Here is a 25,842-nt window from a genome sequence, read left to right as displayed (position 1 = left end):
AGGATGATGATTTAGATTTTGGGCTTGATTTAGAATTTGAAACAACCAGGAAGGACTATCAGGAGCATTTGGATACATGTGTCTGTTTTAGTCCCTTATTGTACAGGAGTAAGATGTAATATTCAGTGCTCTCATAGTTTCTGATCAATGCTATAAAACTCATCCATGACAGGAACTACTTTGTCTATGTGTTTACTTGTTTATCATTGACTCTCCTACCAGGAGCACAAGTTCCAAGAGTGCAGGGGTCTGTATCTCTTATTTGCTACTAATGTTGGCTCAGAGTGGATACTCAATAAATGAATGAATGTGTGTGTTCTGGTCATGCCTAAATTTGCATGCGCTCTGAGATTAGTGTGTGGAGACATGAGTCACTAACCTGGGTGAATGACTTTGGAAACCCCAAGCATCTGCCCTTAACCAGGTCTTGGCCTCTCCCCCTGGTAACCAAAGAGATGTTAAGTTCAAACCACCTGAGTGGCTATTTATTTCACTTAGTAGTTTATCAAAAAAAATTTTAAAGATTGATATTTTCCCCTTTTGAATAGGTTGTGGTGAAACATGGGACTATCACTTGCTATTTATGGGAATATGCATTTCTTTCCTGAAGTGTCTATTCGAATAGAAAAGGCTTATTCCCTTTAGCTCACTTTGAGAAATATATTCTACTAGAATAAAAGAACACATGTGAAGACATACTTATATAAACATATTCATTTCAGTAATTCATGTCAGCATTGCTTATAATACTGAAAAGTCAGAAACAACCTAAATGTCCATAATTTGGAAAATGTGTAAATAAAAGTGGCTCAATGATGGAGTAAAATGTACATGCAGTTAGTATATATATATATATATATATATATATATTTTGTGTATGGTATACAATATATCATTAGTTTGAAGAAAAAGTCACAAGTCAATGTACATAATATGATTACTTTTTAAAAAAAAAATATAGGAAAAGATGTGAAAGGATGTAGACCAAATTGTCAATAGCAGTATCTCTGGAAAGTGGAATTCATGGTGAGCAAGGAGGAACGTTTTACTTGATACCCCCTCCACTGTTTGAATTTTCTCACTTATTTATTTTGTATTAATGAACAGAAAAGAAAAGAAGGGCTTTGGTACAAAATGATTAAAATAAATTTGTGAATGTCCCTTAAGTGTGTGAATATTCCTCAAAGGGTTATATCTCAACCATTTAGAAAACTTATCCAGAAGACATGGTAGCGAGGTGGAGGTCTAAGCTTAAATCCAGCTTTGCTACTTTCTAGCTGTGTGGCCTTAAGCAGATTACTTAATCTCTCAGAATTTTCCTCATCAATGAAATTGAGATAAAGTACAGCTTATCTCATCAGTTTCTTGCAAAGGTTAAATGAGATAATGTATAATAAAACACCCAATACCGTGTCAAACAACATAGTAAGTGCTCAGCACACAACACTTTCCTTCTCAGGGGAGGCTGCCTTGGTGAGTGTTGCATGCCAGACCTTGGGTAAACACACAGTACCTAGACATCATTCCTCTCCCCGCCCATCTGCTTTCCTGGTCTCCTTCTCTCTCAGCTCTCCCTATCCTTTCCTTCTTGTTCGTGACCACTCCTTCTTGTCTTTGTCTCTTCTTGTCCATAGCCAGTCACTTCTTGTCTTGCTCCTTCTTGTTCATAGCTAGTCCCTCTTCTCCTTGATTCCTCTCATATTTGCACTGTTATCTGAGGAAATGTAACAAGGACTGATGGTAAATATGCTTGGTGAGATAGCCTGCTCAGACATAAACTCTGATAGTATTGAACCTGTGTGCATTTTGTTAACCTGCCACATGGAGTCAGTGTGCTTGTATACCTGAAACACACTCAGGAATCAATTTGTGTCAGTCCCAGGCCACTGCCCCTTGCTGGCAAAGACCTGCGTTTACCCTCCTGCCTACCATCCCTTCCAAACAGGCCCGTTCATGGGAAAGGAGGGGAAGTGCCATCTAGTCCTTCAAAACAGTTTTTAATTTTAAAAATATTTAAAAATATATACCTATATTCCTATACTGTGTGAGTATCTTCTAGAAACTAAAACAACTTCTTGCCCAGTCTAATACTACACAGGAAATGAGGAATAAAAAATGTGCAAAGATGTGCATATATTTAGGAACAGATGACATTTAGTTGTAAAGATACTCTGCCCTCGTTGGTATGTTTCCTTCTGTTTTAGTGTAGGATGGTAGTCCCCACTCAGCACAGCAGCCTGGCCTTGGAAAGTACCTGATGGCGGGAATCAGAGAATCCCCTTCCCCTTCTCTCCTTCCCGTGAGCTCTGATACTTCATTTGAAGTTTCCTTTCAACCCACGTGACAGGTCTCCTTCCCTTCTTTCACAGAACGGGGCAAGTTGTGAATATGTCCACCAGGGTACAAAGCTATGAAACTTTTGAAGCTTTTGAGGCACCAACTCATTTGGCAAAGAGAAGACAATCATGATAGTTTACATTTGTATCATTTTTTCAAATGCTTTTACATGCTGGTCTCAGTGGATCTGGAACTCCTGAACTAGTCAAGATAAGTACAAATGATACAAATGATGGCTTAGGTTTATTGAATGTCTACTATGTGCCAGACTCTTTGCTAAATGGGGGACATTTTTTATGCTCACCACAACCCTATGAGGCAGGTATTACTGTCATCTCAGGTTTGCATACAAAGGAAAACAATAGTTTGGAAATAACTTGGTAGATCAACTTCTGACTCTAACCAAATTGCCTTTTCTGACCCCCAGCAACTAATGTTGACTAGAATGTTTAATAAACTGCTGTTTATATCACATTACCATTCAGCTGTTAGGGATTGGAGACAGAATCTGAACTCAGGGAGTCAGGCTCTAGAATTAACGTTTTTAAGAGAAAATGATAGAGGCAGCTAAGAAATTAGGAGTCAATGAACTGGGGAGGAGAAAATGCCGCAGGATAAAGGAAATTTAAGAATAGAAAAAAAATTAAGAATTTGAAAACTTGTAGTAAGCCTGAAAGAGCAAAGTTGCAACCAGGATGACTATAATCAGGGCATTTCTCTTTTTGATCCTGTTCACATTTTCAGCCTGATTCTGCTGCTTTGGGTCCTTTCTTGAAAACTCCACCTGCTTAGTTCTGTGCATGCCCAGTGTGGTTAGGTTTACAGAGAAGTTAGAGGATATAGGAAAAGAAAGTGGGGAGATTTTTGCCTTTTAGATGGACTGTCCTGCTACTGCCTCTTTCCTTCCCAATCTGAAAAATCCGACTGCTTTTTAAGAGCCTGGCGCCTGACTTCTACTTTGGAAGATCAAGCTTGCCTGCTTGGGAAAAATTGGGATTTGGTGTTAGCAAGGCCCAAGCTCAAATCCTGACGCTGACACTTTTTAGGTATGTGATATTGGGCATGTGGGGGTGTGGCTTATACTCTGAACTTCTGCCCACCTATATGAGCAGGGCTGTTGCCCAGCTGAGGGGGTTTGTGAGAATTAGAGACTAAGAATGTATATCACCCGGTGCATAATAGATGCTAAGGGCCAGAAGCAACAACTGAGAAGATGGGAGAAGAGTTTGCTGGGTTGTTCAGTAATTCTTCTCCTGGGACTCTTCGTGTGTGTGTGTGTGTGTGTGTGTGTGTGTGTGTGTGAGAGAGAGAGAGAGAGACAGAGAGAGAGAGACAGGGCAGGGGGTGGAGGTGTGAGGTCTGCGCAGGATGCTGTGGGGCTGGCAGACCCTTGGAGGGAGTGTGAATGACCTCAAGATGGCCAGAACTTGCTGAACCTGGCAGATTTCAAAGCTTGACATTCACACAGGGATGAAATAGAAGAGAAGATAAAAGAAAACCCAAGCAGCTAAGTCAGTGCTGACGTTGGTAAAGGTGAGTTGTGTCACCCCAACTGTGGTTTGTCCACAATAAGAGCATTCATGGAAGGGGAGCTGAGTGATCACCTTTCTCCCCATTTCCCGTCCTCGAGGGTGTCAGATTCTGCAATCTTCAAAGCTACCCCACAGCAATTTCTGACTCTAACCAAACTCCCTTTTCTGACCCAGCAAACCTGGCCTCCCTGCTCCCAAATGCTCTACCTCTATACAAGTGATGTTGACTGGAGTGTTGAATAAATTGCTATTTATATCAAATTACATTCAGCCAAATAAAGAGCCTACAAGTTCTTTATTTCACTGTGTCAGAGTGACTGCACCAGTTATATTTTAATTATTACTCACATAGCCTGGCCCCAGCTCAAATTATTTGCAAACTTGTGAATACCAATTATCTTTTATTTAAAGAATAGCCAACCTGCGAGGCAAGAGCACTGCTCAGGGACAGAATGTTGACTCTGACCCCCTTAGAAAACGAATGACCACAGACAAGTCACTTAAATTTCTAAGCCTCAGATTTGTTGTACAGGAAGTGAGCATAGCTAATCTTCTCCCAGGTATCACATTTAGTATGTAAAAGAATATATTTGAAGATATACTGTTGAACCTAAGATTTTATTTAGACCAAAAATCAGTGTTTTCCTCTCCCTTCTCATTGGTACGTGTGTTATGGAACAAAATAAGTCAGTGTTGACAATGGCAACCTATTCACTGAGAAAATCTTATCTGTGGCTGTTTCTACTGTTCAGATAAAACTGTGGTTGGTGAGATCTCCAAGGTCTATTTCAGGTCAGTTCTGGAAGAAAACAAACAAAAAAACACAAAGGGGTAGTCAGAGAGAAAGAACAAGAACCAAAAATTAGATTAAGAATCCATGTTAGGCTTGAGATGCTGATCACTGGCCCTTCCATTCTGATTGACCTGATTTCTGGGAATCTACAGCTTATGGAGACAGCAGCTGTTTTTCCCAAAAATACTCAAGGTTTATTTTAAAAATGTTATTTTTTTCATTTACAGTTGAGTGGGGAAGTCATCTATCTTCCTAAAAACACCACTTTCACCCTATTACTGTTCTTCAGAAAAGACTTCAGTGATGATCCATGGACAAGAAATTGACACTGGATTGTGATTTAGACTTCACTCCGTTGCTCCATCTCCCACTCACCACCACTTGCCCCACGTTATTTATCTTCTCTGTCTTCCATAAAGCTGGAGACACAGCTAGATTGGTTTCCCCCAGGTTGCCCAAGTAACTGCCCCTTCCTAATAAGGCTCTTTGTTCCCTCCTTTCTTGCTTACAGAAACAATGAGTTTCTCTGCCTTCTTCCTGCTTCTCATGCATAATCTTAGTCCTACCTGCTTCTTGGAGCCTATGTTAAATCTTTTCCTTTCATGAAGGCTTCCTGCCCACAGCTCTCGCCTGCATTGCTGCAGAGCCTCTATCCAGCACAACTGCCTTGGGGCATCTGCATCACAGCCCAGTCCTGGAGACAGGTTGTCAGGTCATTTCTGTGAGTGCCTGTCCTGAACATCATTCTGCTGTCTGTCATCAGGTCATTTCTGTGAGTGCCTGTCCTGAACAGCATTCTGCTGTCTTGTCTATGGATGTGAGGAACCCAGAGGCAGGTGCCTATCGGAAGTTTAAGAGGAAAGTCTTATAAGGGCTGTGACCAGTAGGTCAGGCAGGACCCAAGAATCCTGTGACTCTAGCCTTCAAGACAGGCCCACCTAGCTGCTCCGTAAGATAATGACTACATTTGTTTTGTTTGTGGGAGTACCTTGGTCAAAATGAAGGTGGCTCCACTTGAAAACTCTTTTGGAGAAAACCCCAACTCCAACCTCTTTCTCTCTGGCCCTCATAATAAAGGGAAAAGGGGAAGAGACCCACATACTAACACTAATGTGGCAGTGTATGTGCAAGGCTTCATGCCAAGGACAGTGGATTATCTCATTCTTGCAAGGACCTGATGAGGCTAGCACTATCATCATCTCCATTCAGGGCTGAGAAACCAGCTCAGAGAGCATTAATAACTTGTCCAAAATTCAAGTAAGTACTAAAGTTTGATTTCAACACAGCTGTATCTGAATCTAAAGCGTGTGTGTGTGTGTGTGTGTGTGTGTGTGTGTGTGTGTGTGTGTTTTAAATCAAGTCTACACCAATGGTTCTCAGAGTATGGCCCTCAGAGCAGTAGCATCAGTATCTCCTGGAAATTAGTTAGAAATTTACATCCATTGCTGGGTGCAGTGGCTCACGCCTATAACCCCAGACTTTGGGAGGCTGAGGCTGGAGGATTGCTTGAGGTTAGGAGTTCAAGACCATCCTGGGCAGCATAGCAAGACTTCATCTCTACTAAAAATTTAAAAAGTTAGTCAGGCATAGTTGTGCATGCCTGTAGTCTCAGCTACTTGGGAGGCTGAGACCGGAGGATCACTTGAACCCAGGAGGTCAAGGTTGCAGTGAGCCATGATTGTGCCACTGTACTCCAGTCTGGGCAACAGAGGAAGACTGTATCTCAAAAAAAAAAAAAAAAAAAAGAATGAAAAAAAGAAGCCAGGTGCAGTGGCTCACGCCTGTATTCCCAGCACTTTGGAAGGCTGAGGTGGGTGGATCATTTGAGGTCAAGAGTTTGAGCCTAGCCTGGCCAACACGGTGAAACCCTGCATCTACTAAAAATACCAAAATTAGCCAGGCATGGTGGTAGGCACCTGTGATCCCAGCTACTTGGGAGGCGGAGGCAGGAGAATCCTTTGAATCTGAGAGGTGGAGGTTGCAGTGAGCCGAGATTGTGCTATTGCACTCCAGCCTGGGTGACAGGGTGAGACTCCATCTCAAAAAAAAAAAAGAAAAGAAAAAAATTTGTGTCTCTGGGCCTCAGCCAAGTCCTACGGAACTGGAAACTCCTAGCATAGGGCTCAGTGATCTGGGCTGTCACAAGCCCTCTGGTGATGCATACTCGAGTTTGAGTACTACTGCTCCACACTAAACCTCCCACAAGAGAATCCCTTTATAACTTGGCCTAGAAACCAAACTAACATAGGAATGTTCCAAGGTGCTGGTTATGTCTGGACCCCTGACTGTGCCAAAGGCCCACCTGACATTTTGGTGCTACCCAATCCTTCATCAAGGCACACCTGGAGCTTTAAGTATGCCTGTAGGTTTGGAGGGTAGGGAGAGGACATTTTTTAAAAGGAAAAATCTCCTCTTAATTTCCTCAAGTCTTTCTTGATGCAGTTTGTCACAATCTGACTGTTTTATTTGCTCTGTGTTTATGCTGACTGCCTGTACTGCCAAATTTCCACTGGTTAATATATTCTTAGTCATTTATTCCATCATTTATTCAACAAACATTTGTTGGGTGCCAAGTAGGTGACAGGCACAGTACTGGGTGCTGGTATTTGAGCAATGACTTAGAGAAGGCCAACTGCATTTTTCTCTGAGCCCACAGTGAGCAGGCCATCAACAAGAAGCATGAAAAGTGCTGCCTAAGGGTAGGATGAGGCACTTAGAAAAAACAGAGGAAGGTCCCTCTCCCAGACTTGCAGACAGGAGGGCTGCTGGAGGAGGTACGGTTCCAGACACAGAACCCTGTCTACGGGGTAGACAGAAGTAGAATCCCTGTTCAGCTGAGGACCCAAGGCACGAATCTTAATTAGCCCAGGGAAGAGAGTGGAGCAGTGGCAGGTGATGTGGAAGACTGTTCCAGGATGAGAGAGCTGCACCTGGAGAAGAGAATGGTCTTAGCATGGGAAAGACTGAAGCGAGTTCAGAATGGCTGACCCCTCGAGTGAGAGATGAGACGTGAAGGGACATAGGGCAGACGAGAAGGGCAGTAGGCTGAGCTAACGGGCTTCGTAGGCCTGGTTAGGGAGCTTGAACTTTATCCTTAGGAAATGGGAAACCATTTTAAGAAGAGACGTGATGTGAGGGAAAAAAAATATATTAGCAGTGTCACTTCAGTGCAAATGTGGCTTTATTTTGATACAATTCTTATATTGTTGGATATGTCATCACTGTTAATGCACCGTAAATTCCTGGGAGTTTTCCTCACTCCTTTCTTCCTATGCCCCTCTGAGGTGGCTGAGTGCGTTCTCCACCCCACCCCAGCCATTGCCTGCCCAGGTGAGTAAGAGCCCAGACTCTGTCTGTGAGCTCCTAGCCAGCGTAAGGCAGGACGGCAGGCAGTATATTTTACTCATTCGCATTGTTTTTCTTACCCGTGAGCAGATGTAGGTCACCTTCAGCATTGTCTCCTGCTCTTGGCTTTAGGGTGCCTGTCCTTGCTTGTGACGGTCCAGCACACAGAACGCTATGTCACCCTGTTTGCCTCTGTCGTCCTCAAATGTGACTACACCACCTCTGCCCAGCTCCAGGACGTGGTGGTGACATGGCGCTTCAAGTCCTTCTGCAAGGACCCTATCTTTGACTACTACTCAGCGTGTGAGTATCCTTACCCCCTTGGCCCTGTGTGGGGCCCAGACACCTCTGTGACATACTGTGGTTAGGGCTGAGGGATTAGTTAGGATTACAAATCTTGGTAGTGAGGAGAAGCCACAAAGATCACCTAATGCAGTTCCTCTGTTTATAGATAAACAAACGGAGTCCAGGTAGATGAAATAATGTATTCAAGGTCACATACTAGTTTATTTTACAATTTTTGTCCTGCTTTGTTCTCAAAAACATTTAAAGAAACTCAGACATTAGGCAAAAGTCCTGCCTCCCTGTTCATTCCTGGTTCCATGCCAGTGTGCTGAGCTGATGATGCAGGCCCGCCTCCCGTCACCCCCACCACCTTACAATGCCGGCAAGAAGAGTCTACACTCAGCACAAATGACTAGGAGCCTCTTGCTTCTTGCTATATTCCCTTCCTCAGTCCGCCTTTGGGGAGATGGTCATTCCTCTGCTGACTAAGCCCTCCAGTGCCCCACAGGCAGCCCTTTAACTGTGGGAAGTCTCTTAGTGCTACACAACTCCCCCTTAGGGTTGGCCAGTCCTGCCTTTCAGTAACAACTGCCCCCAGGCATGTGGGTTGTGCTGTCTGGATCAGAGCTCTTTCCTAGTTGCCCATTTCTGCCTTCTCTCAAAGAACAAAGGAACCCAGAACACCCCACTGTCAGCACCAAGACAATTAATTGTTTGGAGATTTTGAGAATAGAAGTAGACACCCTGTTCATAGGAAGAAGTGAGCCTCCCGAGAAGAAGCAAAGGGAGAGGGAGGCATTAGTCTTTACTAATGACTACACCACTTCTGCCCAGCTCCAGGACGTGGTGGTGACATGGTGCTTCAAGTCCTTCTGCGAGGACCCTAACTTTTACTTTGTGAGCTCTCGAGCTAATGTCTCACAATATGATGTGAGCAGAACCTCAAGAGCTGTCTGAGCCACCCACTGATCCTGCCATTGTCCCCAAAGACTCCTCTCTAAATTGAGACGTTGTTTCCTGGGGGTTACTCTTAAAATGCCTGGGTTAAATGGCCAGGGAGGAGAGGCTAGGGAAGCAGGCATTTGCCAGGGGCAGATTTAACAGCTCTCAGATTATATATATATATATATATCTCTTTGAGATGGAGTTTCACTCTCGTTGCCCAGGCTGGAGTGCAATGGTGTGATCTCAGCTCATCGCAACCTCTGCCTCCGAGGTTCAAGTGACTCTTCTGCCTCAGCCTTTTGAGTAGCTGGGACTACAGGCATGCGACTTTATGTTTTAAGGGCAGGTAGATGAATTCCATGGGAGCAGAGGGAGGCTGGGGTGACTTTGAAAATGAGACAAAGGAAGTTGGAATAGGAGGTGGGGGATACAGCCGGCATGAAATCATGGCCTGTTAGGGGGTCAGGAGTCTGGCTGCTCAAAGTGTGGTGCCTGATATCACCAGGGAGCATATTAGAAATGAGAATCTCAGATACCACTCTAGACCTGCAGAATCAGGATCTTCATGATTAACAAGAGTCCCAAGGGATGCATAGTCTTGGGAAAAATTGAGACACTTCACTGTGTCTCACACCTGGAGCAGGAAAGGAACCTTCGTTGTGGGAAACCCCTATAGCTGTGTGACTCTAGTGTGCCCTCTCTCCTCAGCATACCAGGCAGCTTTATCCCTGGGCCAGGACCCATCCAACGACTGCAACGACAACCAGCGGGAAGTTCGCATCGTGGCGCAGCGGCGGGGGCAGAATGAGCCTGTGCTGGGGGTAGATTACCGGCAGCGCAAGATCACCATCCAGAACCGTGAGTGCGGGGGAGGTGTCAGGGGAACTGGGGGTGGGGGGAGGTGCAGACACCAGGCCCGGCAGGCTGAGTCAGCATGGGATTTCCCATTTCTTTCTGCTGCCTGTTGGTCTACTTGGTCGCTGTCATTGTTTGAGGAAAGTGCCAGCTTCATAGAATGTGCTGCACCAGCTGAAGTTACTTCCCTGGAAGTTAGTCTCTGGACCAGAGGTTGTTCTGTTGCTATCTATAGCTTTGGCTAAAAGTCTAGGGGTGAGTGGTTTCCTTTGCTTTCCTGAGATTCAGGGCTAAGATGTGGATCAGATTTCTTTGATTCATTCCACAAATTGCTCTCGGGGCCTACTGAAACCCCAGGTCACTGAGTTTCCCTCTGGCTATTCCTGTTGTTCATATGGAAGGAAATAGGGGGCTCTGAGCAGATGACCACCTTGAGACCACTGTCCTCCACTGATAGAGGAAAGAACACTGGGCTTGGACTAAAATGCCCCCGTGAGAGTCCTAGTGCTTCCTCTCATTAGCTCAGTGACCAGTAATCAGTTATTATCTTTTTTTTTTTGAGACAGAGTCTTGCTATGTCACCCAGGCTGGAGTGCAGTGGTGCGATCTCGGCTCACTGCAAGCTCCGCCTCCCGGGTTCATGCCATTCTGCTGCCTCAGCCTCCCCAACAGCTGGGACTACAGGTGCCTGCCGCTACACCCGGCTAATTTTTTTGTATTTTTAGTAGAGACAGGGTTTCACTATGTTAGCCAGGATGGTCTCGATCTCCTGACCTCATGATCCGCCTGCCTCAGCCTCCCAAAGTGCTGGGATTATAGGCATGAGCCACCGCACCCGACCTGATCAGTTATTTTCTTTGGCTTCTGTTTCTTCATCTGAACAATGGGCATCGTGGTGTCTTCCTCCCTACTCCAAAGTGAATATCTAGCATGATACGTGAGAGCTGTGTCCAAAGCCTGTCTATTCTCTGTGCCCTGGGCAGGGAGTAGTGGTGAGAGCCCTGGAGTCAGGTGCAAGTGTGCATCCCAATTCTGCATTTACAGGGTATGTGAACCTGGGCAAGTATCTACAATTTTTCAGCCTCAATTTCTATAAAATGGGACTTGCCATAGTACCTAGATCATAGAGATTTGTGGGGAGTAAGGTAATATGTATAAAGCATTTAGCAAACAGGAAGTGGGCAGTAAGCATTAGTTATCACTCCGTATACTTTTGGATAAATGGCTTAGCTCCTCATATTTCTATTGTGTAATCCACAGTCGCTGCCATAGATCAGCACAGAATTCAGAGCCTATTTCAATGGGCTTTATGTGCTGTGTTAAATAAATATTTGTTTGTTAAAAGGGGAAAAAGGGAAGAATACACCCAGTGGGCCACTCATGGTGGCCATAGCTACAATATCAAGGAATCAGTGAATATTCTGACTGTTTAAAGGGAGGTCACTTAACGGGAACCAGTTTAATAATTGCTTTCAGTTTTGTCTGTAACACTTAAGTCTGACCTTTTTTTTTTTTTTTTAAATTCGGCCTCTGATTTCCCCAAGCCAGCCCTCAGCTTTAGGGTACATCTGTCCTTCTTTTCTAGTCTCCAGGGGCATCTCTAAAGATCCAAGGTGGTTCTGCCTTTTCCAAAGCCAGCAGAATTTGTTCTTCTCTGACCTCAAAGTTTCAAGCCTCTTTAATTAGTAAATTACTTGTACAGTTTCTGAAGGATGGAAATCCCCATAGTAGCTAGTCCCTGCTCTTATTTTTTTTTCTAAAAACATGAAGGTAAATACCTTCCACTACTTCCATTCCCAGCCACCTTTGGCTCAAACCTTGCTTCGTTCTTACTCCCACAGGAATACGTTAGTATTCCCCTGTGTTTTTATTTCTGTCTCCAGGCTTGTTGGGACTTCTGGAGTCCTTGTGTTCTGACACTTTGTTGCCTATGCTTGCATCATTTGAGATGACCCTGTCAAATCAGTCCTTAGATCCTTTAAAACATTAACATATTTGAACACCCTTCTTACTCTGACATCCCTCAAATACTCTTTATGTCTCCAATAAAAATTAGAGCAGATTTACAATACACATCATGCCCCGAGGGGAATTTTTTAAAAGCACTTTCACCATTTTTCCAAGTCTAGGGTAAGCTTATTTCTGGGAAAGGTAGTGGGTTTGGAAAATAGTGGGTAGGAAAAAATTGTAGGTATTGACGTAGAAAGAGAAGGAAACAGAAGTCCTAAAGTTAGGTCCACTGATGCGTGACCTTGCATTTTTGTTTCATTTCCTCAATAAACATTTCTTGACAAACAGATAATAAAGAATTGCAGATATTACAACCAACTTAGCAGGAGCAAGTCTGTAACGCTAAGGTTCCGTGGCGCTGGTGCTTACTGTGGGTGGGGGAACTGGAACTGCCAGTGCACTTCACACAGAGGCTGCCCTGATGCCTTTGACTGGATTTTAAACCCTTTCAGGACAGAAAAGGGTTTTGTTTCTCTTTATATCTTCTCAGTGCCTGATATAGTGCTGGACCCACAAAAGGGCTTTAGTGAATATTTATTGACTTTGCTAAACTTGAACATAAATATTAACCATTCATTTTAAGTTCCTTGTAGATGCTGGATATTAGACATTTGTCAGATGGATAGATTGCAAAAATTTTCCCCCGTTCTGTAGGTTGTCTGTCCACCCTGATGATCCTATAAGTGGAAGCTGGATGATGAGAATGCCTGGACACATGGGGGGAACGATACACACTGCGGCCTGTTGGAGGGTTCGGGGGTGTAGGAGGGAGAGCATCAGGAAGAACAGCTGTTGGATGCTGGGCTTAATACCTAGGTGATGGGATGATCTGTGCAGCAAACCACCATGGCTCACATTTACCTGTGTAACAAACCTGCACATACATCCCTGACCTTAAAATTTAAAAAAACAAAAATGAATGTACAGCAAATATATATATATATAAACCTTTCATCTATCCTAATGTAGGTATACAACACTGCGTGCCCACAAGAACTGAAACTCTTCTTGAGTTACATTTACTCTTAAAATACTGGCATTTTATCTTTATTCAAGTTCATCTCATACCTGTCCTTCAGGATCCAGAGATAACTGCTCATTTTAGGCTGACAAGGGACCTAGAATCTGGAGTTTTTCTACCCAATTTAGAGAAGACAGGAAAGCTTGGTGGGTACGAGTACTAGAGAGATGTGGGTTTGAACCTACCTCTGATGAGCATTGTCTGTATGTTATTAGTCCAGTTCCTTTGAGTCTTGATTTTCCTCATCTGAAATGCAGCTAAATAATCATTTCCACTGTACCAGTTGGGATTAGGTCTGATTGTGAGGAAGTAAAAGCCCCATATACTGGCAACTTAAACAGTATTTTATGTTTAACTTTTTTTTGAGATAGGGTCTCACTGTGTTGCTCAGGCTGGAGTGTATTAGCACATTCATAGCTCACTGCAGCTTCAACTTCCTGGGCTCAAGCAATCCTCCCCCTTTGGTCTCCAGAGAAGCTGGGACTATAGGTACATGCCACCATGCCTGGATAATTTATTATTATTATTTTTTGTAAATACAAGGTCTCGCCATGCTGCCCAGGTCTTGAGGCTGTCACAGGTTAGACACCAGTGCTCTCTCCTCTGACACTGGCACTTTCTCCCTCCTTACTGTGTAGGAGCAGATCTTGTGATTAATGAAGTGATGTGGTGGGACCACGGAGTGTATTACTGCACCATTGAGGCTCCAGGGGACACATCAGGAGACCCCGATAAGGAAGTAAAGCTCATCGTCCTGCGTAAGTGCTGCTGGAGCTTTCTATTCAGTCTACCTCACTGCCGTAACACTTTTACTCACAGGAAAAAAACAGAAATAAACAAGCCTAAGTTCTTGTCATTGGATTATCAACCTCTGAAGTTCCCTTATCAAAGCTAAACTTTTAATTTTTTGCCGACATATTGCTGAACTTTAACCTGTAGGTCAAGAGCTCTGTTTATGAGACCTCTAGGACATCAGAGCTGGAAGTATTCCCCCTGAATGGTTAGTTCAGCCCCTTCTTGGCTTCTCCCCTGCAGACTGGCTGACCGTGATCTTCATCATCCTGGGAGCCCTCCTCCTCCTGCTGCTGATTGGAGTGTGCTGGTGCCAGTGCTGTCCTCAGTATTGCTGCTGCTACATCCGCTGTCCCTGCTGTCCCGCCCGCTGCTGCTGTCCTGAGGAAGGTGAGAGGGGACAGACAAGCAGTGGAATGGAGTGGATTAGGGACCAGGACTTGAAGCAGATCAGCTTCAAGTGCCAGGTCAAAGGTTCTTCCAGGTTCTGTCCTCCATGTCGTTCTCCCATCACAGGGTCAGAGGACATTAGCCTCAGCCCTGAAAATGATGCTTAGGGAGGCTAGGGAGCCACATGGAAGGTGGCTGAAATGAGGACATTTGCTTGTCCACTCTCAGGCTGCCTAAAGCATCTCTCAGATAGCTCTGCCTACTGATGGCATTTCCTCAGCAGCCCTGATGTGCCTGTGCTTCAATCTTCATTCCTAGCACTGACCTCATTTGGACATAAGGTGGGCTGGAGCGAGTGGTTTAAATAAGCCAGTAAGAGAGAAGACCACTTGTAAAGGAAAACAAAACTGTTTTTTCCTATTCTCACATGCCATTCAATACTTCGGACACCAAGTGTGTGTGTGTTTTCCCCACACAAAAAGGAATTCTTCAGCAGACACCAACTGAATGTCCTATAATTTAACTCAATTCTGATGCTATTTACCTGGAAATTGCACCAGACCCCACAGGTGGAAGTCTTAGTCCCACAAGACCACCCCCTACTTCAGACGCCAACTGCAGTTACAACTAGTAGGTTGTCACCTGTGCTTCTGAGGAAATGGCTATAAATTGGCAGTTACCACGACCCTTTCCTCCAGTTCAGTTAATTTGCTAGAGCAGCTCACAGAATTTAAGGAAACACTTTACTTATGTTTACCCACTTATTACAAAGAATATTTAAAAGAATACAAGTGAACAGCCAGATGAAGAGATGTATAGAGCAAGGTATGTGGGAGCGGGGCGGGGCTTCCATGTCCTCTCCAGGTGTGCCACCCTCCCAGTACCTCCATCTTTAGCAACCAGGAAGCTCCCCCAACCCAGTCCTTTTGGGTTTTTATGACTTCATTACATAGGCATGATTGATTAAGTCATTGGCTATCGGTGATCAACTCAACCTTCAGCCACTCTCCCCTCCCTAGAGATCAGGAGGTAGGGATGATTTCTGTTTCTTTTTTTATTTTCCTCCTTAACTTAATTTTTGGCTGCCACCTCCAGGTTTTCTGACTCAATTGGTCCAGGGTAGGACCTGAGAATTTTTATTTCTCTAGCAATCAAAATGAGTGACTGAGGCCTAAGTCTCAGATCATTGAGGTTTATTGAGCTAGCTTGAGGGCATACCCAGGGAAAAAATATAAGTCACAGATGCATCTGTGACTGTTTTTTTTTTTTTTTTTTTCCAACGAGGTTCCCAGGAGGTTTAGTATTTATATTTTTCCTTAAGAAGTGGGGGGCAGCAATGAAACAAATGATTATACACTCATGAAACTTTAGTTAGTGCCCAGCAAATCTATATTTTACATAAGATAAAGTGAATATTAGAAAAGGGGAAAAGAGGAATTAGACTTTATCTTGTCTTTGTTCTGTACCTGGGAAGATAAGCTAGTAATTGACCTTATCCACGTGGAGTCTTTTGAAAGGGCTGGTCACTGTGGGTGGGGATATAATGAGACGAGTCTGACCTCCCATCCTGTCATGGCCATGAACTTAGCTTCCAAGGTTTCTCTGGGGTCCCCTTGGCCAAGAAGGGGTCTGTTAGTCATTTGGGGGCTTAGAACTTTATTTGTATTTCTTATCTCAAAAGTTCCCAGGTGATGTGCTGCTGCTGGTAGAGGGGCCACACTTTGAGAATCCTTGAGTTAGGGCAAGGGAAGAGGGAGCAGATGATCTTGCTTTCAATGTAATCTTCCTTTGGACTAATGTCTGATCCTTTAAAACAGAACTGTAACAGAATTATGCCATAAAAAATGTTGGCTACAGAATACATGGTAAAGGCAAAATAATACAAAATTATTCTATAAAGATATTTTCTTGGTCAAATAGATGGAATAGTGCCAACTGCGTTAAATAGAAGGTTTTTAATTTTTTTTTTTTTTTGGCTTTTGTTTTCAATAACATTTCCTCTTCCTAATGATCTAAATAAAGTACTATATTGTAGGAAATTTGAGAAATTCAGGAAAATGTAATGACTCATCTGAGTACCCAGAGATAACACTTTTATCAGTTTGATCCATTTGAAAGGAAATGTTTTTAGGGAAAAATAATGAATGACCTATTAAGATAGAAACAAAATCTGATCTACAATGTGAAGAAAGTCGGTGGCCTGAGTCTGGTTTCGGGACTATGCTCCAAAGTTGCTGTCTTACAGGAAAAGAGAACTAACTTCTATTGGATGTCTGACATGTAGTCCCCTTGCATACATTTCCTCACTGAATCCTCACAACCACCCTAGAAGGCAGATGTCATCCCTATTTAACAGACAGGAGACCAAAGGTCAGAAAAGCCCCACAGCTAGGAAATAGCAGTGGCTTTGCAGAGTCGAATCCATGTTCATCTGACTTGTGAAAGTCTGCATTCCTATAGCAGAGACTGCCGCAGTCTCTGTAGGTGGATCACTGTGGGATTGGCTAAGACACCATAGGAGGGGAAAAGTTACGGAGGATGCAACATTGGACTGCAGGGCTCCCTACCTTTCAGGGACCTTAGGGAGGAGGCCGTGGAGAGGTCACTGTCACTGGAGTCAATGCAGGATGAGATAAGAAAAACCTGCCCAAGATGGCTGCTTAGACTCCCTAGGTTTGTGGGGCACTAAAAGCAGGCAAGACTGGGGACAAAGCTAACACAGATGATAAGTGCATCCGTTATTAGTAAACTAATAAATGGAGGTTCTGGGGGAGAGTTGTTTCTCCTGAGGGATTAGGTTCATTTTTAAAAACTAGTAAAATCAAGAACTGCAGACCACAAAGATCCCTGAACTTGGGCCGATGATGTCACTTTCAAAGTGAGTCACTGGAGCAGACTGTCCTGAGAAGTTTGTTGACAAGAAGAATTGCATAGAAGGGCATGAGTTATTAAAGAAAGCTCTTTGGTTAGAGGAGTAAGGGGTTATTGTTGGTGTTTGGAGAATAAGGTGATCCTAAACATGTTTATAAGCAACGAACCAAGGTTAATATCAAGTGAGTAAAGTGAAGCATTAAGAAGTGAGGTGGTCACTGATGAGTGATGAAGCTGGTAGGAGTGGCCTCAGCCCTACAAGGAAAGAACTGGCCTTAGAGAGTGGAAGGGAAAGGGAAGCAGCCTAGCCTCTGAAGACAGAAAGGAAGTCATTAAAATGTGGAGGATGATTAAGATGTAAGGGAGGAAGCTGAGGGAGCTCACATCTTCCGACTCAATTTCAGCAAATCAAAATTCTAGATGCAGAAGGAAGCTTCAAGAAACATGTCAGTGATTCTTGAACTTCTTTGATCACATCCCACCTCCCCAACCTGCTCCCACTTTCTAGTGAGAGTTAAAAAAGGATTAGAGAGGAGAAAAATGAAAATACGACCAAATTTTAGTAACCCTTGATAGTTCACCTAGTAGTGGTAAACAGCCCTCAGTAGGACCTAAAGATAGACGTTTTTGAAATGGAAACGTACTTTTTCTGTGAAAACTGGAGAAACGCCTTTCATCCCTAGAGCAGTTACTGGCCCTCCTTACTGCAGAACCTCCAGGCATGCCCTGCAGTATGCCACAGCCACGGTGAGAATCTCTGATGTCTCCTGCCCCATCTCCTTCCACCTCACAGCTGAAGGAAGTGAAATCGAGGGAGGTTTTTCCACAATTACTGTGTTACAGCCTGTTAGCAGTGGGCCCTGGACTAAACCTAGGTTTCTTGGCTCCATGTTCAGGGCTGGTTCCTCTTCCTCAATAGAGATGAAGTCATTAGCAGAAAGTTCACTGGCAGGGGAAGACCTAAGAGGTGGGGAATGTTTAAGTTGCTATAGAGAAGGGAATGCATGTTTGAGAGGTCAAGAAGGAAAGCCCTATTGGGAGGAGGGCTATTTGAGGTCAGTTGCCTGGTTGGGACCCAGAAGCATCTGCTGGTGGTTGCCTAAAGCTAAAATGACGAGAGTTCAAAGAGGCATGGGATTCTAGGAAGCACCTGAGGATGTCCCAGAAATGACTGGTCAGTCAAATCAGGGAGGACTGGTAGTTTTGGAGAAAGCAAATAGACTGAATGACCATAGGTTAAAAGAAGGGCAAGGGCTGGGCATGGTGGCTCACGCCTGTAATCCCAATACTTTGGGAGGCCAAGGCAGGTGGATCGCCTGAGGTCAAGAGTTCAAGAGCAGCCTGGCCAACATGGTGAAACCCCATCTCTACTAAAAATACAAAAATTAGCGGAGCATGGTGGCGGGCGCCTATAATCCCAGCTACTTGGGAGGCTGAGACAGAAGAATCACTTGAACCCTAGAGGCGAAGGTTTCAGTGAGCCGAGATGGTGCCATTGCACTCCAGCCTGGGTGACAGAGCAAGACTCCGTCTCAGAAAAATAAATAAATAAATAAATAAATAAATAAATGAAGGGCAAGAATGGGTTCTGTAAGAGTGGAGGGAGGATGGTAAGGGATGGTGAACAAAGTGTTGTTGAGAGTCCTCAGCAGTCAATTCCAAGTTGATTCCTACATTGTTGAAACAGGGAGCTTGTTGAAAATACAAATTTTCTTGCCTTGCATTAGACCAACTGAAGGAGGGTCCCTGGGAATGAGGCTCAGAAAGCTGTAGTTTTAAGGGTGACTAAGGCAGACTTTACTCCACTGAGGTTAAGAGATAACTTATTGGGAGTCTTTTGCAGCTTTGTTGCCTTGTCCAGGTTTCTTACTTTTATTGCCTATCTGATTCCCCATTAGGTGAGCAACAGATACCCCTGAGAGCCTAGACATCCCGTGAGGCTGTTTTCAGGGATGTGGGGGAAGGCAGGCAAGAGAAAAACTCAAAGACTGTGTCTTCCATCCTATTTCATTAGTTTTAGTGCAACAAGGAAGGGGGAGACCCTGGAAAAAAGGTTGTAGTAACTAAGGAAGCAGGTGAGTTAATCTCTGGACCGTGTGAAAAAACTCGGGGAAATGTCAGAAACACTCATGGAGGATCTGGAAGGGTTGTTAGAGAGTTATTTGTGGAGGGGGTCCCTTTAGTGAAAAAAATCATTTGAGGAGCAAAGAGGAAGCACAACTCTGCCTTTCTCCCTGATTGAAGGAAGCAGGAGAAGGAGTGGCTAAATGGGAATAGGACCATCTGGAAGAGGCGAGGATTCCATTAAAGGGGTACAGTGGGTAGGGTTGTTCTCCTTGGAATCAGATGTCCCCAGGCCATGGAAGGAGAGACTAGTCTGGAGTGGACTTTGAAAGGTCTGTAGCTGAGTTAGAGAGAGGTAAATTGAGGAGGTGCCTGCAGGGAAGGTTTTTTGCTTCATCACAGAAAATAAAGGAGTCTGGGGACTCGGTGGTATGGCACACAAAGAGCGTAGGCTTGAGCATCCCACAGGTTCACATCCTGGCTCTGCCAGTCTAGCTGTGGGACCTTAGGCTGGGAAGGTAATCTCTCTGAGCCCAACTTCCTCATTGGATTCCCAGATGAAGAGATTTTTCAGAGAACTAGTTAGCTTATGTAAGGTAAATTACATGTATAAGGCTGGGCATTCCAGTATGTGTGTTGGTGGTGGCCAGTAGAGGGAGCTGGGGAGCGGCAGCTCTGCAGAGGGAGAGGGCAGCTCTGAGCCTGTGGACCTGTCTTCAGGGAGGCTCGAGGCTATCAATTGGCATGAAGGTGTAGCTGCTGGGGGAGCTGCAAGTTTGCATCTGATTTCCTCCAGGCTAGGCTGTGACTCACACTGAGGGTTGACGCTCCGGACACTTCTGGGGACTCTCTTACAACCACTTCCTGTTGTGCTGGGAGTTTCATACTGGAATCACTGGGCAGCCCACTGGATGACCCCTTTGCTGCTGGCCTTGGCAAACCCTACACCCTATGTGACTGTGTTCAGGATGCCAGCTTTCTGCCCCCTTCTGTGCCTGGGCCCTGCTGTTTTAGGGGTGGCCACAGGGCCCAGGGAAGCAAGGAGGAACTGAGAATGCCAGGCTGGGGCCTATCCTTGTTCACACTGAGGCCGGCACTTCCTGCCCTCAACATACAGGTACGCGTCCAACACGCATGGATAGGCAGAGCACTTAGGAAACATGAGGCATTCAGCCACAACTACCCCAAAATAGAAAAGCATGAACAAAAACAATGAAATGCTTTTGTTTTTAATTAGTACTCACTGTGGGTTGTATGCCTCAGACCAGCCCCACCTAAGGGGCTGGAGTGACATTTCTATGGATCCTTGCACTACTTTTTTATATGATTTTCTTTGCCATAAAGGAAATAGTATTTCTCATCCCCCTTCCCTGCCTCTACCCCACCCCTTAGAAATTCCCCTACTTAGGGACAATCTCAATAAGGTGAGGAGAAGAGTAGAAAGGACCCACTGGAATCTACTTGAGCTTTTTGCACACCCTTGCCTTCTTCCCACAAATTTTCTTCCATCCAGGGTTGGCGTGGCAGCTAGAAACACTCTTCCATATAATTGCCAAGTAATTCTGCCCATTATCTTCAGTATCATGCCCTTCCCTTTTTCTTTCACTCTTCGAGCAGATGCCACCAGGCCCTGACTCCCAGCCTCCTCTAAGTCCTTTGCATCTGTACCTTCTGTTTCTGGCCTTTGGCTTCTAGTTTTGTTGGTCTATGGCCCAGTAATTCATTGTATGCTAGTATCCATGAATCTACCTATGCATTTTGGGTGACCTTAGGAATGGGCAAGACGATGAAATGATTTTGAGGCTAGGAAGTCAAGTTTTAAGAATATACTTTCCTGGGATACAGAAGTTGCAGTCTTGAAGAGAATTTAGTTCCAGCTCCTCGCCAGGGGGACATTTAATTTACTACCCCCTTAACCCTTACTCCCATGCAAGATAGGTGAGAATGGACAAGAGAAGCTAGCCTCTTGCAGGGCCCCTAGGTGGAGAGAAGTGAAGTGGGAGGTGTGGGGCTTGCCTGGCTGAGGGTCTGCATTTCTCCTTCTTCCCCTGCAGCCCTGGCCCGCCACCGCTACATGAAGCAGGCCCAGGCCCTAGGTCCTCAGATGATGGAAAAACCCCTGTACTGGGGGGCGGACAGGAGCTCCCAGGTTTCATCTTATCCAATGCACCCGCTGCTGCAGCGAGGTAAACTCTTCCAGAGATTTGGGGTAGGGGAGGGCAGAGGGCAAGGGCAGGAACATGGGCTACATCAAGGCCTCCATGACCAATGTGGCGGGCATCTTCATGATGGAGGATGGGAGGGAGTCATGCTAACCAATGTCACATTTTGATGTCCTGATTCTGAGGTGTATGTTTTGGGCCATTTGTTCTATATGTCATGTCCTTGTTTCCATTCAGATTTGTCCCTGCGGTCCAGCCTCCCTCAGATGCCAATGACCCAGACCACCAATCACCCTCCCATCACCAATGGTGTCCTGGAGTATTTGGAGAAAGAACTGCGGAACCTCAACCTGGCGCAGCCTCTGCCCCCTGACCTCAAAGGCAGATTTGGCCATCCCTGCAGCATGCTGTCCTCCCTGGGCTCCGAGGTCGTGGAACGCAGAATCATCCACCTGCCCCCACTGATCAGAGACCTGTCATCCTCAAGGAGGACCAGTGACTCCCTGCACCAGCAGTGGCTCACCCCAATTCACTCCAGGCCCTGGGATCTGAGAGACGGGAGAAGGCAGCACCATTACCCTGATTTCCACCAGGAGCTCCAGGACCGGGGGCCAAAGTCTTGGGCATTGGAAAGAAGAGAACTGGACCCATCGTGGAGTGGAAGGCACCGTAGCTCTAGGCTGAATGGGTCACCCATACACTGGTCAGACAGGGACAGCCTAAGCGATGTCCCCTCGTCCAGTGAGGCACGCTGGCGGCCGAGCCACCCTCCTTTCAGGAGCCGCTGTCAGGAGAGGCCCCACAGGCTCAGCCCCCGGGAGAGCACTCAGAGGCACGGGAGACGACGCAGGCACCGCAGCTACTCTCCTCCCCTGCCCTCCGGCCTCAGTTCCTGGAGCTCTGAAGAGGACAAGGAGAGGCAGCCCCAGAGCTGGGGGGCCCATCGCCGCCGCTCGCACTCCCCACACTGGCCCGAGGAGAAGCCACCTAGCTACCGCTCACTGGATGTCACTCCAGGCAAGAATAGCAGGAAAAAAGGGAGTGTGGAGAAGCGCTCGGTGAGCCTGGGGCATCCTGCTGAGGGTCGGGCATGGGCAGAGAGGACCCTCCAGCCAGGCATGACCACAGCCAACACAGGCTGCCTCTCATTCTGCCACAGAGGGTGCCTCCTCCCTGTTTTGCCCAAATTACACTGTGGGCTGGGTGGACTACCTCTTGCTAAAGCTAAAGAAATCAAGCGCGTGCAGAGTGCAGGGGAGAGTTTGCTGCCTGTGAAGCGCCTTCTCACCATCGCTTCGGCTGTCATCACAGTCCTGTGGGGCAAGCCAAGCGGGGTCACGGGAGAAAATAAGGCTCAGCATGATTAAGCACCTTGCAAGCTATGAGCTAGGACTTGAATGCAGGTCGTTGTGGCTACAGCCTCACCTCCTTTCACAGCTGCTTTGCTTTCTTTAGTTAGCAACCCATTTCCATACCCCAAATTAGAACACTGGGCCTGACAGAAGACGCTTGTTAAGTCAGCATTCAAGGCCCTGGTATATGTGAGGTTGGGACCCTCTGAGACATCCCCTGGAAGGGACCATTAAACCGATTTTTAAAACCCTGATATTCCATATATAGGCCAAAACATTAAGATTCTGTGGATAGGCAAGATGCCAATGGGTGCCAGACATAGTTAAAAGGGGAACACAGAAGGGCGTAGGCCTTTAGGGCCTCTGGATGCAGATCTTTTGTGTTGTTTTAAAGAAGTGACTTTAAAAATTATTTGGGGCTGGGCGCAGTGGCTCACGCCTGTCATCCCAGCAGTTTGGGAGGCCGAGGCAGGTGGATCACCTGAGGTCAGGAGTTCGAGACCAGCCTGGCCAACATGGTGAAACCCTGTCTCTGCTAAAAATAAAAAAAAAAAATTAGCTGGGTGTGGTGGCAGGTGCCTGTAATCCCAGCTACTTGGGAGGCTGAGGCAGGAGAATTACTTGAATCTGGGAAGAGGAGGTTACAGTGAGCTGAGATCGTGCCATTGCACTCCAGCCTGGGTGACAAGAACAAAACTCTGTCTCAAAAAAAAAAAAAAAAAAAAAAAAAATTAATTAATACATCCAAATGACAGCATTCCTTTAATGTTGCCACTTTGCAAAGCTATGTTGCCATTGCTCAAAAACATTAATAAACTGCCTCAGAGCCAACTTACAGGCTACCCATGAAGATCTTTTCTCTATTTGACCAAAATCCTTTTCTCTTTTGCTTCTGTTGAGATAGTCAAAGGTATATGCAGTAGCTCTGAAAGAAGTTCCCGGAGCAGAGAGATATTATAAAAGAAGAACTGTAGTCTCTCACAGGTTTTGAAGGATACAACTCTCATTTGGAAGTACATGTTTTGCTGTGAGTTTTTTAAAAACTCAGTCACACACATGGTGTGTGCAAAGGAGCAGGCCTCTTAGGAGAGCCACAGTGCTGCTCTTTCTAGAGCAGAACCTTGGTGAGAGTGATTTGTGAGGAAGGTAGCAAAGACCAGCAGGCATTTCTGTAATAATCAATGGCAATTATATCATCTTCTCACACATGTCCCTTGAGTGATAAGGATCAACAATAGTGAAAATAGCTACTCCTTACTAAGCGGTACTGAGTTACAGACATCTTATATAACATCTTGCTTAATCCTCACAACCACCCTGTGTGTTTTGTACTATTATCCTCATTTACAGATGATACAACTGTTTCTTCTGTGTTACCAGTAAGAAAATTACATCCTGAAAGAAAACACAGTCAAAGCTGGGACAGTCGTACCTCCTTTACTCATGTTGTGACTAAACCAGGTCTCTTCATTATAACAATAACAACAACAAAGTTAAGATCCAGTTTTGGACCCCAAATCTACAGGCTATCTTCTTCTAAGTTAAATTATTTTCTGTAAGTTAAATTATGTGGCTTCTTGTAAGTGAGAGAAGGGTGAGGAACACCAGTTATATTCCAGACACTGGATAAGCCCTTTAAGCCCTTTCCAAACTTTCTTTTTTTCTTTTTGAGACAGAGTCTCGCTCTGTCGCCAGGCTGGAGTGCAGTGGCGCGATCTCGGCTCTCTGCATCTTCCACCTCCCCAGTTCAAGCGATTCTCCAGCCTCAGCCTCCTGAGTAGCTGGGGCTACAGGCATATGCCAGCACTCCCGGCTAATTTTTGTATTTTTAGTATAGACAGGGTTTCACCATGTTGGCCAGGATAGTCTCAATCTCTTGACCTTGTGATCCACCTGCCTCGGCCTCCCAAAGTGCTGGGATTACAGGCATGAGCCACCGTGCCTGGCCTCCAAGTTTCCTTTCATTTAATCCTCACAACTATGGGAGGCTCAGAGAGGTTGAGTAGCATGCCCAAAGCCACACAGCCAATAGGGAGTGAAGCTCAGGTTTGAATTGCACTTTGATTCTCAAGCCTGTGCCCTTTCTGCCTCCTTAGAGAAGTATAGTCAAGTGCAGTGGCATGTACCGATAGTCCCAGCTACTCAGAAGGATAGGAGGATCACTTGAGCCCAGGTTCTAGGCTCAGTGAGCCATGATTGCACCACTGCACTCCAGCCTGAGCAACAGAATGTGACCTTGACTCAGAAAAAAAGGAAAGAGAGAAAGAGATTATCATTTGGAGTCAATGATATCTTCTGGTGACTTTATTTCTTCCTCATTTTCTGAAAATATCACAGCTTCCTTTACCACCTACCACAACCAAACCAAATTTTCAATTGTAAAGTTACTCCCAAGAAGCAAAGATTTTGTACAAGAAATTGTAAAAGCCTCCATTGTTTGGAGTTTCTTTGAGCTTATCTCCCAAGGAGCTATCACTTTACTTATCACATTCAACTTTCCATTCATATTCTGACAGTGAGCAGAGGCCCAGGACCAAAGCTCGATTTGGGAGATTGCTCAGTTTGAAGGGCACTGTGTTTAGTTTGTTTTGTTTGTAACTTAAATTTTGAATGCCTTTACTGAGGCAAAGTCTGCAGGGCCAAAGTCATGCTCTTCCCTCCTCTCCTTGGGCTGGCTGCTGCTTCTTACACAGGCTGCCTTCCTAGCCTCTGAAGTCATTAGAGCTTGTAATGAAACGTCATAATACAACTGGGCCTCTAGATGGGGACCTTCCATCATGCAGCACTGGAAGTTTCTGTTTACTGCTTGAGTTGATAAGATGTATCACTATTTTCCTAAAGCAGGCTTTCAGCAGTTACAGCTTTACCATAACTTTTTATAAAATGCTTATTTAAAATACTTTGTTTGGCATTTAGAGAAACATAAATGGAACAATTATTTTTTGGTGTTCATGTGGAATCTTCTCTCTCAAGAGTAATGTTTAACAAATAGATACTGACAAACAAGGGCTTCCATACAGATGATTTCATGGGAACCTGAAATAGGTAGAAACTATATGTTACACAGTGCCCATGAGAAAATGGAAGT

The 25,842-nt window shown here is 45.1% G+C and overlaps 1 protein-coding gene across 4 annotated transcripts in view; it reads left to right on the top strand.

Moving 5' to 3' along the window:
• ILDR1 (immunoglobulin like domain containing receptor 1) overlaps positions 1-25,842 on the top strand; it is a 67,480-nt gene that overhangs the window by 7,610 nt on the left and 34,028 nt on the right. For 3 of the 4 annotated variants that reach the window (XR_004182066.1, XR_004182065.1, XM_003893998.5), the window contains exons 2-7: positions 8,140-8,310; positions 9,946-10,095; positions 13,762-13,881; positions 14,159-14,305; positions 21,295-21,426; positions 21,640-22,460. Coding sequence is in view for 2 of the 4 variants with exons in the window: in XM_003893998.5 (XP_003894047.1) it covers positions 8,140-8,310; positions 9,946-10,095; positions 13,762-13,881; positions 14,159-14,305; positions 21,295-21,426; positions 21,640-22,460 (1,541 nt within the window). In the remaining 2 variants the exon portion in view is untranslated. Of the gene's footprint in view, positions 1-8,139; positions 8,311-9,945; positions 10,096-13,761; positions 13,882-14,158; positions 14,306-21,294; positions 21,427-21,639; positions 23,226-25,842 lie in introns of those variants that run through there. The other variant, XM_021934105.2, reaches the window with a different exon arrangement.

Source organism: Papio anubis, chromosome 2, assembly GCF_008728515.1.
Source record: "Papio anubis isolate 15944 chromosome 2, Panubis1.0, whole genome shotgun sequence".
Lineage (NCBI taxonomy): Eukaryota > Metazoa > Chordata > Mammalia > Primates > Cercopithecidae > Papio > Papio anubis.
The sequence above is the reverse complement of the archived record's forward strand: the minus strand, read 5'-3'. Positions and strand labels throughout refer to the sequence as shown.